Source organism: Eschrichtius robustus, chromosome 15 (genome assembly GCF_028021215.1).
Source record: "Eschrichtius robustus isolate mEscRob2 chromosome 15, mEscRob2.pri, whole genome shotgun sequence".
Taxonomy (NCBI): Eukaryota; Metazoa; Chordata; class Mammalia; order Artiodactyla; family Eschrichtiidae; genus Eschrichtius; species Eschrichtius robustus.
This window is the reverse complement of record NC_090838.1, coordinates 84187281-84200383: the sequence shown is the minus strand read 5'-3', so window position 1 is coordinate 84200383 and position 13103 is coordinate 84187281. Positions and strand designations below refer to the sequence as shown.

General features: G+C 39.0%; 1 protein-coding gene across 3 annotated transcripts in view; it reads left to right on the top strand.

Moving 5' to 3' along the window:
• TMEM87B (transmembrane protein 87B) overlaps nucleotides 1-13103 on the top strand; it is a 48178-nt gene that overhangs the window by 22175 nt on the left and 12900 nt on the right. For 2 of the 3 annotated variants that reach the window (XM_068564402.1, XM_068564401.1), the window contains exons 11-15: nucleotides 88-161; nucleotides 5222-5328; nucleotides 5414-5472; nucleotides 6735-6838; nucleotides 8146-8219. In XM_068564402.1, the coding sequence (XP_068420503.1) occupies nucleotides 88-161; nucleotides 5222-5328; nucleotides 5414-5472; nucleotides 6735-6838; nucleotides 8146-8219 (418 nt within the window). Of the gene's footprint in view, nucleotides 1-87; nucleotides 162-3622; nucleotides 3695-5219; nucleotides 5329-5413; nucleotides 5473-6734; nucleotides 6839-8145; nucleotides 8220-13103 lie in introns of all 3 variants that reach the window. The other variant, XM_068564403.1, reaches the window with a different exon arrangement.

Here is a 13103-nt window from a genome sequence, read left to right as displayed (position 1 = left end):
TAAATTGTTTTTCTACATCAGATGATAATTATTATAATACAATGAGACTTTTACATTCAGATTTTTTTCCCTATTTTTATTTTTCAGGGTTCTAACCATTTAGCTATTGTATTTGCTGACATTATTTTAGCTGTTATTGACTCCATTTTTGTGTGGTTCATATCCTTTACTGTGTCCTAAAATTGTTGTATCATTAAAATCAGATTATTTTTAGTTTGTAATAATAATAGAAAGAAATATACTTATGCATTATTGTTACCTCAATATAGAAATTTAGTTGAAGGTGAAAAAGTAACGATTCCTCGAACAAAAAATATCCTTATTCTTTCTATTAGCTCAGCAAACTTAAATGCACATATTGAGCGATCTGGTAAGGAAGACAAATACATAACTAGGAGCAACATAGCAATAGTAATTGCCATTTTAGAGAGGTGCTATGCAAACAGAGGAAAGAGAAATTTATTCCAGGGTGAAAATCAGGAAAGATTTCAGGGAGATGGTGACATTTTAATTGAGACTGAGTGGACAAATGGGGGTTTACTAGGAAAAGAACTGAGGGGAAAGCATTCTGGGAAGATTTAAGGGGACCAAATAGTTGGAAGCATGAAAATATAGGGACAGTGGCATGATGTCTCAGAGTAGCTTGCCTGTAGATAACGTGTGTAGGAGAGTCATGGAAGGTGGGACCAGAAGGGAAGGATAGAATGACATGCTCGAGAGTTTAGAAGGTGGAAAGTAGCAAGGAGTTGAGGCTGCACAGGTGAATGACATGATGAAATCTTGTAAGAAGGAACTCAAGGATGGCATTTTAAAAAATGCCTGGGAAAGGAGAGTCTAAAGCTGGGAAGTCTAGTAAGGAGTCATTTGCAGTGGGCCAAAGGAGGGGTAGTGAGGGTCAGAAATGGGACAGAGGAAATGGAAGAAGGACTCCGGATGACAGGCTGGCTAGGAATGGGTGGGGAAAGGGAGAGAGGGCTCCCAGGAAGGCGTGCACGTCTCAAGTAGGTGGCTGGGCCAGTGTTGCCTTTCTCAGGGTGGTAAACATGGATAAGGGACCACAGTGGGTGAGGGTTGAGCTGCCCGGGGCATTAGTGTGAAGAAGAGAGTTGGAAGTCCCAGCCTGGCTTAGCAAGAGGAGTCAGAGCTGGTGATGAAGGTGGGAGTCAGCTTTGTGTGGGAGAAGATCGCAGCCGCGGAAGCGACCCAAGAAGAACAGGTAGACCAGCAAGTGGAGAGGAACCAGGATAGTGCCTCGTGGGGCGGAAACATGCATGGAAGGAAGTCCAGGGCGAAGGGAGGTGGGAGAATCAGGAAGTCGCCCTGGGGTGGAGGCTAGGAAAGCTTTGGTAAGGAGGGGTGCTCAGCAGTGGCTAGCGCTGCAGAGAGATGAGTTCCCAAGGCGCACCTGTCTGCCTGGTGCATTCCAGGGGTCACGGCGGACAGCAGGAGAGCGGGTTCGGTGGAGGTGGTGGGCCAGAGGCCACAGCACAGCAGGAGACGTTTCAGAGACAGTGTTAACCGATCCTTGAGGCTCCTCCTCACTGATTGAGTGACTCCAGTGGAGTCTGGGCAATTCCACTGTTTTCCTCTCCAAGGCAGGACCCTCTAAAGCGCATTCGTGGAAATGGGAGGGATTCTAGAGAAACTACGACCTGGTCAGAGCAGAATGCAGGGTTCTGCAGATCCAGAACATTATTTTTATCTGTTTCGTTGACATTTATGTCCTCTTTGAAACTCATAAGCTTTTATTTTTACACAGTTCTTTTTGTTTCTGTTGTCTTTGCTAATTGTCTTTTAGCTTTTAACATTAAATGTGCTTTTGTTTTCCTTGTGTTTCTTTCCACATGGAAAGAGGCATCTTCTCATCTTTGTCTCTCACAGGGAGGGCCGGAGGGCTTAAAATTGCCTGTGTCCCTTCTCCACAGGAAGCTGTCCCTTTCTGAAGGTGCGCTAACAGATGTAACACTGTTAGTAGGATTTTCTGAGCTCCTTGTGGGTTGTTTTCCTAAACCCGGTCTTATCTATTCTTTAAATTCCCTGTTTGTGAATTCTCGATATGCTTCCAAGTTAAGAACCAAACAAAAATCTTTTAATTTATTTTTATTCTCGAAAGCAGTGGTTCTTAGCCTTGTTTGGGTTCTGGCAGCAGAGATGCCTTTGCAAATCTGATGAAAGCTGTGGGGCCTCTTCACAGATTATATATAAACACACACTTCATTCACACGAGGAGCTTTTCCCTACAGTGAGGCATTTACAGACCTCCTAAGTTATGTCCAGGTAGCCCCTAATTCCCGAGGGGTGTCTAGTAAAGGGATAATACCTAATTTAAAGAGTTGTTTCGACAAACTTGCTTAAAAACTGGATTCTTCTTCTGTTGAGAGCTACCAGTTGAGAATCCAAGTTTACTGAATAAAATTATAGTGACATAAATCTGATCTTTTCCGAGTCGTAAAAATGTCTTACTCTAGTGTAATTTTTCATATTCTCTACACTAAAAAAAAAAAAAAAAAAAACATGTAGAGTCATTCAGTTGTTAAAAAGGTGAAGTCCATTCCTCAGTTCTGCAGGTGAGCAGGGTTCCAGCTCTGAGTACTCATCCCCAGTGTGGAGCCCGCTCTGCCGAAGCCCCAGCTCCATCGCTTGTTAGGGATTCTCACCTGACTTGAGGATAAGGGGCAGGCAGTGCGAACATCCTGGGACCCGGACAGGCAGAATTGCAGGGGAGGTGAACTAGCTACTGGGCTCAGCGTTACTGTCTCTAATCTTCATGTCTTCTCTTCTGTCATTGTGGGTTTAGAAAATGTGCTTAAGACATCTATTCATTTTGGAGTTGTCTTATTGCTAAACTTGTAGATGCTTAGAGCCTTGTAAACTTTACATTTTAAAAATCTATATGATCTTTTCTCCTGGTAATTTACAGATATGTATTTCAGAGTATTCTTGTTCTTAATCATCTATAAGGTGGTTCATTGGTTCATTGGGGGAAATACATAGTAATGCAACTTGGCAGAAAATTCCAGAGGAAAGTGGCTGTAAACGCTCTAATTCCATGTGGATTTGAATGAGGGTAACTTACCACCTTTATGGACAGCACTGGCTTTGGTCCAACACATAATGAGCCAGATTGGGATGGGGAGATAAGGAAAATAAGGGGAAAGATTCAGCTTGCTTAATTAATAATGTTTTTAATAAACATGTTTGAGGTCAAAGTCATAAAGAAATCCAGAAATTAAAGTTCTCTTGGTTAGTATTTCATGGTGAGAGAAAGGAAATTTAGTATTATCCATTTCTGCCTCAACCTGAATTTCTGACGTTTGCTTTTAGACTGCTGTTTGGTAATTTTCATTACTGAGATGAAAAGTCTGCTTTCTCTGTACAAAAAGGTAGTGGATTTCCTAAATGGTTACCAATGACAAGCAAAGAAGCAGGACTACATCCTTATAGAATTGAGTGCTGGGATAATGAACCTGCTTCCTTCACCTTTGATGAACCTAATCTAGCCCCTCCTGTAAGAATCTAATTCTACATTAATAGAAAAAATAGCCTGAAAACGCCAGAAGCCACAGCCTTCTGCCTCTTTTCTCCTGCTTGTTTGTTTTATTCTTTTGCTGTTTTGCTGCAGGCAAATGATTCTGATCTTGTGCTTCTGGCCAGCCTCCCTCTGTCTCTTCTTGACTCTGGCTTGTGCTGGTGGATATCCTTTTCCTAGTGCAGCAGCACGTTCAAGGTGATTCTCATGTCAGGATGATGGGGCCTGTGTGCTTTCATTACTGCTTCAGAAGTATTTGGTCTTGATCACGTTTACTGAATAAAGCATATGTGCCTTTCTGTAAATTCTGACAGTAGGCCTAATGGGTTGAATTGTGCTACTTTAGAAATTGATCTTCTGTTGCAACTTATTGGTCCTTTAGAAAGATTGAAAAGCAGCTTTGGGAGTTTTAGTACTAAAGTGAAGTTTTCGATGAATGAAGTATTTGGAATTTAAATAGGAGGCCTAAGTGCAAACTGTGCCACTTCCATTCCTTTGCTCAGCTCTGTTGTGTGTGTTCAGAGTGTGGTCCCTGAACGGGGCTTGGCAGGTGCTGCAGAGGAAGCAGCTCCCGTTTACAGAGCTCTGGCTTGAGCGCAGCTGCACTGCTGAGGAGCCCGTGGACGAGCCTCTTTCTGCTTCTTCGTACCTGACCGTGTCGTACTTTACCTGAGCCCTGTGCTCCTGGAACAGCCGTGGTTAAGACAGCCTTCATGTTCCGGGAAAAGGCTTACTATCAGTACAAACAGATGCCTTTCCCCATAGGACTTCGATGAGACTCCCAGGTGCCCCCATGTTTACTTATGACAGGGCCAGACACAGACCTATGTACCCACTGACCAATCTGGACCAAATACCAGACTGGACCAAACTAAGCCTTCTCCTTCCCCCGGGTCCCTGGGCTTTCATCCACCCGCAGCCCTCCTTCACAGCCCCTCCTGAAAACCTGCAGACTTCAAGGAAAGTCGTTCTCTGAGCAACTGCCCCGTCAGGCCACCCACTTCTCACACCTGCTGCTCTCGAGACCTGTTTACTCCTCCCTATAAAAGCAAAGCCCTTCCCTGCCTGACCTTTGGGACTCTCTCGGATCTTACGGTCGGAACATTCTCCCTATTGCAATAATCTCTTCAATAAAGTCTCTCTTTACCTAAGTCCAGATTTGTGTTACTTGACATATTTCAGTTTAAATTTATAAAATGGAATTAACAGATGCAACTTCTTAATTATGGTCATTCGGAGGATAAAATGAGACTAGACCAGAAACAACAAAGTAAGAAAGAAACAGACAGAAAAGCACAAGCCAAATGGCATGTCACGATGGGATCTGTAAAGAGTGTCTGGCCTAAGGGGGACTTGGCCCCATTTAGTGTGTGTCCTGCTCTGTTCTCTGTTTCAAGAATTTGGCATTGAAGGAGCACATCATAGGCCTTCTTGCTTATGTTTTTTTTTCCTTGAAGTTTGTTTACTTAGTTCAGACAGTGGTATATCGTAAAACAATATCTGTGATGAAATTGGTATCATGATTATACAATATTGGACAAGACAACATTTTCTGTTGTTTTTATTAGTTTTAAATTATAGGAATTATATATAGCAGTACTAATTTTGGAAATGTAGCAGAAGATTCTTATTTTGTTTTTTATCTTAACTGTATATTACTATTGAAAATTTTTTCCTTAACTTTTTTCACATTTTTATAAGTTTGGCACAAACAATGAAGACTCTAAGGCTAAGAAAGAACACAGTGAAATTTTCTCTGTACAGGCACTTTACAAATACCCTGATCTTTGCCATAATGGGTAAGCTGTCTAACTTTTCTTTTAAAATACATTATTTTACTATTGCATATTCTTTCAGAGGTTGACTTTTTTTGGTGTTTTTCAGCATCTCTAGTGTTTATGGTGTGGACAACTAAGACATTTAGAATTGCAAAATGTCAGTCAGTAAGTATAACCTTCCTATTGAAACACTTCGCATTTTTAATTATTCTATTTTATTTTGTGTAAGTTTGAAGAATTTTGTGTTTGTAGACAGAGATAATTTTAGTGGAGATCTTCTGTTTACTTGGAATTATTTTGTATAGAATTATAAAAACACTTGCCTTCTTTAAATGTCTGAAAAAGTTCCTCTTAAATCTCCTTTTCCAACTATGCCCTTTTCTCAACTTCTTTTGGTATATTTTGAAAAGGAATCCTCCCCCTGTATAATTTAAGGTAACAGGAAATCTTTTTCTTCCAGCACACAGTGTAATTGGGTTGTTTTGTACTTAGGACTGTAAACCTTAAGCCTGACATGTTTCTAGGATGGTATACTCATTATGAACATTCAGGAGATACCCTCCATGGATTCTCTAGTTAGAAGAAGACACATTTCTCAGACTTAAAATATAAAAGGCCCTCTTGGGGGTTTCTTGATTTGGAAATAGTCTCTAGTTCTATATAAATAATTATAAAGAGCCCTCTGAAAACCCTGGACTTCTGCTGCTGTAGGGATAATTTAGTGAGAGAAGAAACTGTTCTTGTCTAGAAAATAAATTAATTGACTTCTGAAGCCCTTTTAAACTCTAATTCTTTTCTTTTTTTAATTTATTTATTTATTTTTGGCTGTGTTGGGTCTTTGTTGCTGTGTGCGGGCTTTCTCTAGTTGCAGAGAGCGGGGGCTACTCTTCGTTGTGGTGCACGGGCTTCTCATTGCGGTGGCTTCTCTTGTTGCGGAGCACGGGCTCTAGGTGCGTGGGCTTCAGTAGTTGTGGCACATGGGCTCAGTAGTTGTGGTTCGCAGGCTCTAGAGCACAGGCTCAGTAGTTGTGGCGCATGGGCTTAGTTGCTCCGCGGCATGTGGGATCTTCCCGGACCAGGACTTGAACCTGTGTCCCCTGCATTGGCAGGCAGATTCTTAACCACTGTGCCAACAGGGAAGTCCCTCTAATTCTTTTTATGATACTATATAATTTGTTAGGATTTTATTCATTGTATTGGTTATAAGGCTGAAGTAAGCATTAATATTACTGAAGTAAGCATAATGATTTTATAGAGATAGCATTTCTTAGTTTTTATGTTTCTCGGAAAAACGTGTGCTTATTCATTTGGAAGACTTACTGGTTGGAAAGATTTCATTAGTACTTGTCATTATATACTATTTGAATGGGAAACCTGTATGTTTATCAGAAAATTAACTTTTCCTGTTTGAATTGTCCTTATTATAGGATTGGATGGAACGCTGGGTTGATGATGCGTTTTGGAGCTTCCTTTTTTCCCTTATCCTTATTGTAATAATGTTTTTGTGGAGACCATCAGCAAATAATCAGAGGTACCTAACATAGGACAGTTCAAATTTGGCAAGGATTTGCTCATCACCTGCTACAATGTTAAAACAGCACTTATAGAAACTGGAGAGGTAGTCCTTGCTGTTAAAGAGTGTACATACAGTCAAGTGGGGAGACAAATGTAACAAAAGCAAGACAGTGAAATAAGAGATGTATAAGCCCAGCAGGAAGGTGGAAGAGGTGTCCATGAAAAGGCAGCATTTATGTTACACCTTCCGGAAAGGAGTAGGACAGTGAATGGCTGACCTGGGAAAGAGTGCAGGTTTTCTAGGGGTAGCGGGAACAGACATGGCATACTTTGGAGACCAACAAGCCATGCGGTTTGGTTACTACTCTTACATTGGCGGGACATAAAGCTGGAAAGGAAAAGTGAGAGAAAAATCGTAAAATGCTTGAATGCGAAATTTAGAAACTTGCACTTTAGACTACATGTGACAGGAAACCCCACAGCTTCCCTTGCCTCATTCCTCTTCCCCAAGGAAAGCACTGTTAAGTTTCTTCCTTCTAGGAAAAAATGAAAAAATATATACTAGTGTGTGTGTTTCTCTCTCTCTTTAAAATTATACAACAACATGCAAATCAACTATACTTCAATAGAAAATTTTTTGATTAAAAAAAGATTAAAAAATTATACAACAATGATAATACATACATATATACACTATTCTGCACTTTCTTTGTTTAAAATGTGTCTTTCCTTATCATCTTGTATAGACCTACCATATTATGTTTAATGGCTATCTGGCATTCCATATGATTGTAGCATAATTTATTTAAGCAGTCCCTAATTATTAGACACTTAGTTTCTAGTTTTTTTGCTATTATCAGCAATGCTTTTTTTTTTTTTTTTAAATCAGCAGTGCTTTTTGAATGCTGTTGGACCTAGTAAATGTGGCTCGATTGGTGTGCTTTATTTTCACCAATCAGGTTAGCAATTTCTTTTCGTTAGGGGATAAGTAAAAATAGTGGGCAGGGAGGTAAACCTGACATGGAGAAAAAAGTACAGCAGAAAATTCCCTTCCCTGAGCATTCGATATTTCAAAGTTGCTTCCAGAGAAATTTGATCCATTTATGCTTTTACCAACGGGTTTGGGAACCCCAGTTTCACAGTTTCTTCACAGTAACCTTTGCTGATTTGAGAGTAAAATAATTAAATTTTTATCATTTCAATTTATGGGAAACTTTTTAAGTGTATATGTATTTTAAAGTGTGTACTGACTCTTCTAGATTTAACCTGAAAGTTGAACAGGTTTAAACACACTAGTAAAACTACTCCTTGTTTTTGATTTAGATATGCCTTCATGCCCTTAATAGATGATTCTGATGATGAAATTGAAGAATTCATGGTAACATCTGAGAATTTAAGTGAGTGACATATTTTCTTATTAAATGACCACTGTATATATTGTAACAAAGAAATATTGTACCTCTACCTGTGATGCAAGATCAGATACACTTTTCTTCCTGTAAAATATTTTTAAAACTATATCTGCAGAAACCTCTATTATGGTAGACAGTCACGGAAGAGAAGTCAGTAATGAAATTTTCAAGATTGCTAAAGTAGTTTGAGCTTTTGTTACATGTTTGCTCTTAAAGTCTAAGTGTTGAAGTAGGTGCACTGTTTTCCACAAGAGTGATTTGGTATATATTGTGCTTAGCTCCTAAATAATATTCGTCTTCTTAATGATGATTGCTAAATTTCTTTGTATCACCTCTTCTTGCTCTTGAAAATTGTGCACATCTGTAATTTCCCGGTCATGCCCAAAGCATTTCTAATTATGGTTTTAGTGCTTTAGTTTTCATCTTTCTATTAATTTATACATAAGCGTCTTATCATTTTATTAATTTTACCAAAACACTGTAATTAAAGCATTTGTTAAGGCAGCATAAGTATGTAACTCAGATGTAAAGAGTAATTTTATCTTTATTCCGTTCTTCCCTCCTCTTACTTTGGTTTCTCTTATTAGTAACATTCTTTTTCACTATTTTTTTTGTTTCTCTACTGTGAAAATTTTATAATCTAACCAGTCAGCAAAATTTGCAACATAATCAGTGTGTCTTCAGTGTCCACACTCCCTTTTACCTCCTCTCATCAGATTATCACCTACAACTAATTCTTTCATGTTTTTCTGACTTTTCTATTAAGAAAAGAGATCTGCAAAACTTATTCACAGCAGAGATATTAAAATTCAGTGTGTTGGTTCTGGCTCCAATAATGATGGAATGAATTGTTTGGGGCTAATCTTCCTGCTGATAGCTAGAATAAACTCTGGACAGATTTTTTTTTTTAATTAACCATTGGAGGCACTGGAGAGCAAAGAAGAGCAGGCAGAAACTGGAGGAGATTTCACTGTTGAAAGAAGAGAACCATGAAAGAAGAGTTCATGCCCAGTCAATGAGACAGTACAGTGGCTAGAGCACAAGCAGATAGGTGTAATTTTACTGATGCAAGGAATTGGAGAGTGAAATTTGGGGCTGTAAGAATGTCTGGAGATTGATGGAAGAAATCCAGAAAAGAGAGAGCCACAAAGGGGGAAATTCGAAAGTCTACAAAGTCTCTCTAGTCTCATCTGATACCTGAACTGGGTATGTGCAAAGTGAGACTCCATGAGGCCAGGGGGAAAACAATAGCTATTAGGCTAAGAAGCGGAACAGAAATTTCAGCAGCTGCCACTGCAGAGTTTGAAATTCAAATCTCAGCAAGTTAAAAGTGCTTGGGTAAACCCCTTGGGCTTTCCATTAAAACCCCAGAATGGCCACTCCTTAGAAGTAAAGACCACAGTCTAGGACCACTGAAATTTACCCTAGGACCAAAGCTAAACTGAAATAAACCCTAATAAAATCTAAAAGCATATCCCCAAAAGATCAGAGTGATCTAGCAATAATTTGAATTGCCTGCTAGAACAAAACACAACGCTTCCCAGAGGAAGATAAGAGAATCCAGTCTATAAGATACCATTCTCAATGTCCAGTATACAATGATAAATTACTAGACATGGGATGAAACTGGAAGCTGTGATCCATAGTTGAGGGAAAAATCAGTAAGAGCAATCTAGAGGTGGCCCAGATGTTACAGTTAGAGTTGAATAAAACCATCGACCTAATTGACTTGATTGATATTTATAGAACATTGCATTTAGCAACCAAAGAATAAATGTTCTTCAAGTCTACGTTGAATAAGATAGACCATATGTGTGGGCATTAAAAATGTCTCCAAATATTTCAATGGATTGTAATCATATAGAGTATGTTTATGATCACAATGGTTAAATTAGATGCACAGCAGTAAGATATCTACAAAATAATCAGATGTTTAGAAATTAAGCAGTAATTTCTAAGTAACTCGTGGATTGAAGGAATATTAGAAAATATTTCATGCTAATGATAATAAAAGCATAACAGGCCACATTTTACAGGATGCAGCTAAACCAATTCTTAGAGGAAAATTAATAGCTTTAAATGCCTATATTACCAAGAAAACATATTGATAATATGTTTCCATCTTGAGAAGCTAGAAAAAGAATGGCAAATTAAACCTAGGGTAATTAGAAGGAAGGATATAATAAAGTTGTGTCTACATCAGTGAAATAGAAAACGGGGAAATAGAGAAAATCAGCAAAGCCAAAAGTAGTTTCTTTGAAAAGATTAATAAAAATTGATTAACCTCTAGGTAATCTAAACCAGAAATAAAATATAGCAAGGCAAATTTCCAACATTGGAAAGATAGGGAGGACATTACTACAGTAAGAAAGGGTAAGTAAGGGGATATTATGAACAAATTGGGCGTTTGGATAAAATGAACAAATTCCTTGAAAAATACACTTAAGAAACTACCCTAATCTTAATTCTAACCCTATGCCACTAATTGGAATAGCCATATATTTATTAAAGAAATTGGGTTTGAAATTTTAAATCTTCCCATAAAGTGCCAGACCCAAATGGCTGGCTTCACTAGTGAATGCTTTCAAATACTTAAGGAAGAAATATTCTAATCTTACACAACTCTTTAGAATATAGAGGAGGTGACAGAATGGGAGAAAATATTTACAAATGAAGCAACTGACAAAGGATTAATCTCCAAAATTTACAAGCAGCTCATGCAGCTCAATATCAAAAAAACAAACGAGCCAATCCAAAAATGGGCAGAAGACCTAAATAGACATTTCTTCAAAGAAGATATACAGATTGCTATACAGATATACAAACACATGAAAGAATGCTCAACATCATTAATCATTAGAGAAATGCAAATCAAAACTACAATGAGATATCATCTCACACCAGTCAGAATGGCCATCATCAAAAAATCTAGAAACAATAAATGCTGGAGAGAGTGTGGAGAAAAGGGAACCCTCTTGCACTGTTGGTGGGAATGTAAATTGATACAGCCACTATGGAGAACAGTATGGAGGTTCCTTAAAAAACTAAAAATAGAACTACCATATGACCCAGCAATCCCACTACTGGGCATATACCCTGAGAAAACCATAATTCAGAAAGAGTCGGGCTTCCCTGGTCATGCAGTGGTTGAGAGTCTGCCTGCCAATGCAGAGGACACGGGTTCGAGCCCTGGTCTGGGAAGATCCCGCATGCCACGGAGCAACTGGGCCCGTGAGCCACAATTACTGAGCATGCGCGTCTGGAGCCTGTGCTCCGCAACAAGAGAGGCCGCGATAATGAGAGGTCCGCGCACCGCGATGAAGAGTGGCCCCCACTTGCCACAGCTAGAGAAAGCCCTCGCACAGAAACGAAGACCCAACACAGCCATAAATAATAAATAAATAAATAAATAAAAATTTTTTTAAAAAAAAGGAAGAGTCATGTACCAAAATGTTCATTGCAGCTCTATTTACAATAGCCAGGACATGGAAGCAACCTAAGTATCCATCAACAGATGAATGGATAAAGAAGATGTGGCACATATATACAGTGGAATATTACTCAGCCATAAAAAGAAACAAAATTGAGTTATTTGTAGTGAGGTGGATGGACCTAGAGTCTGTCATACAGAGTGAAGTAAGTCAGAAAGAGAAAAACAAATACTGTATGCTAACACATATATATGGAATCCAAAAAAAAAAAAAAAAGGTCATGAAGAACCTAGGGGCAAGATGGGAATAAAGACACAGACCTACCAGAGAATGGACTTGAGGATACGGGGAGGGGGGAGGGTAAGCTGGGACAAAGTGAGAGAGTGGCATGGACATATATACATTACCAAACGTAAAATAGATAGCTAGTGGGAAGCAGCCGCATAGCACAGGGAGATCAGCTCGGTGCTTTGTGACCACCTAGAGGGGTGGGATAGGGAGGGTGGGAGGGAGGGAGACGCAAGAGGGAAGAGATATGGGGACATATGTATATGTATAACTGATTCACTTTGTTATAAAGCAGAAACTAACACCATTGTAAAGTAATTATACTCCAATAAAGATGTTAAAAAAAGAATATAGAGGAGGTGGGAATACTTCCCAACTTGTATTATAAGGCCAGCACAACTCAGATACCAAAATCTGACAAAGACAAAAAAAGGAAAGTTACAGACCAATATCACTCATGAGTAGAGACATAAAATTCCTTTAAACGGACTTCCCTGGCCGTCCAGTGGTTAAGACTCCATGCTTCCACTGCAGGGGGCACAGGTTCGATCCCTGGTCAGGGAACTAAGATCCCACATACCACTCTTATTTTATTTTATTTTTAGTAAATAAAATCTAGAAGAACAATGCAAGACCATCATTGTCAAGTGGACTTTATCCTAGGGTTGCAAGGCTGTTTCAACATTTGAAAATCAATCGGTGTAATTCATCTAAAGAGTAAGGAAGAAAAATGACATATTTATCTCAGTAGGTACAGAAAGACATATCACAGAATTCACCTATTCATGAGTTTTTAAAAAAGAAACCCACTTAGCAAACAAATTACAGAATAGTATGAAAAAACTCTACAGCTAAAATTATACTTAATGGTGAAATAGTGAATGCTTTCCTCCCAAGATTGGGAACAAAATACACGGATATCTGCTCACCACTTTGACTCAGTAACAGACAGCAGTTCTTAGCCAGTGCAGAAAGGCAAAACACAAACCAACCCAAAGAATACAAAAGCCATAAAGTGTGGAAAGCAAGAAGTAAACCTGTTTTTATTTACAAACAGCAAGCTTTTGTTTTGTTTTGTTTCGGCTGCGCCGCGCGGCTTGTGGGGTTAGTTCCCTGACCAGGGATTGAACCCACGCCCTCAGCAGTGAAA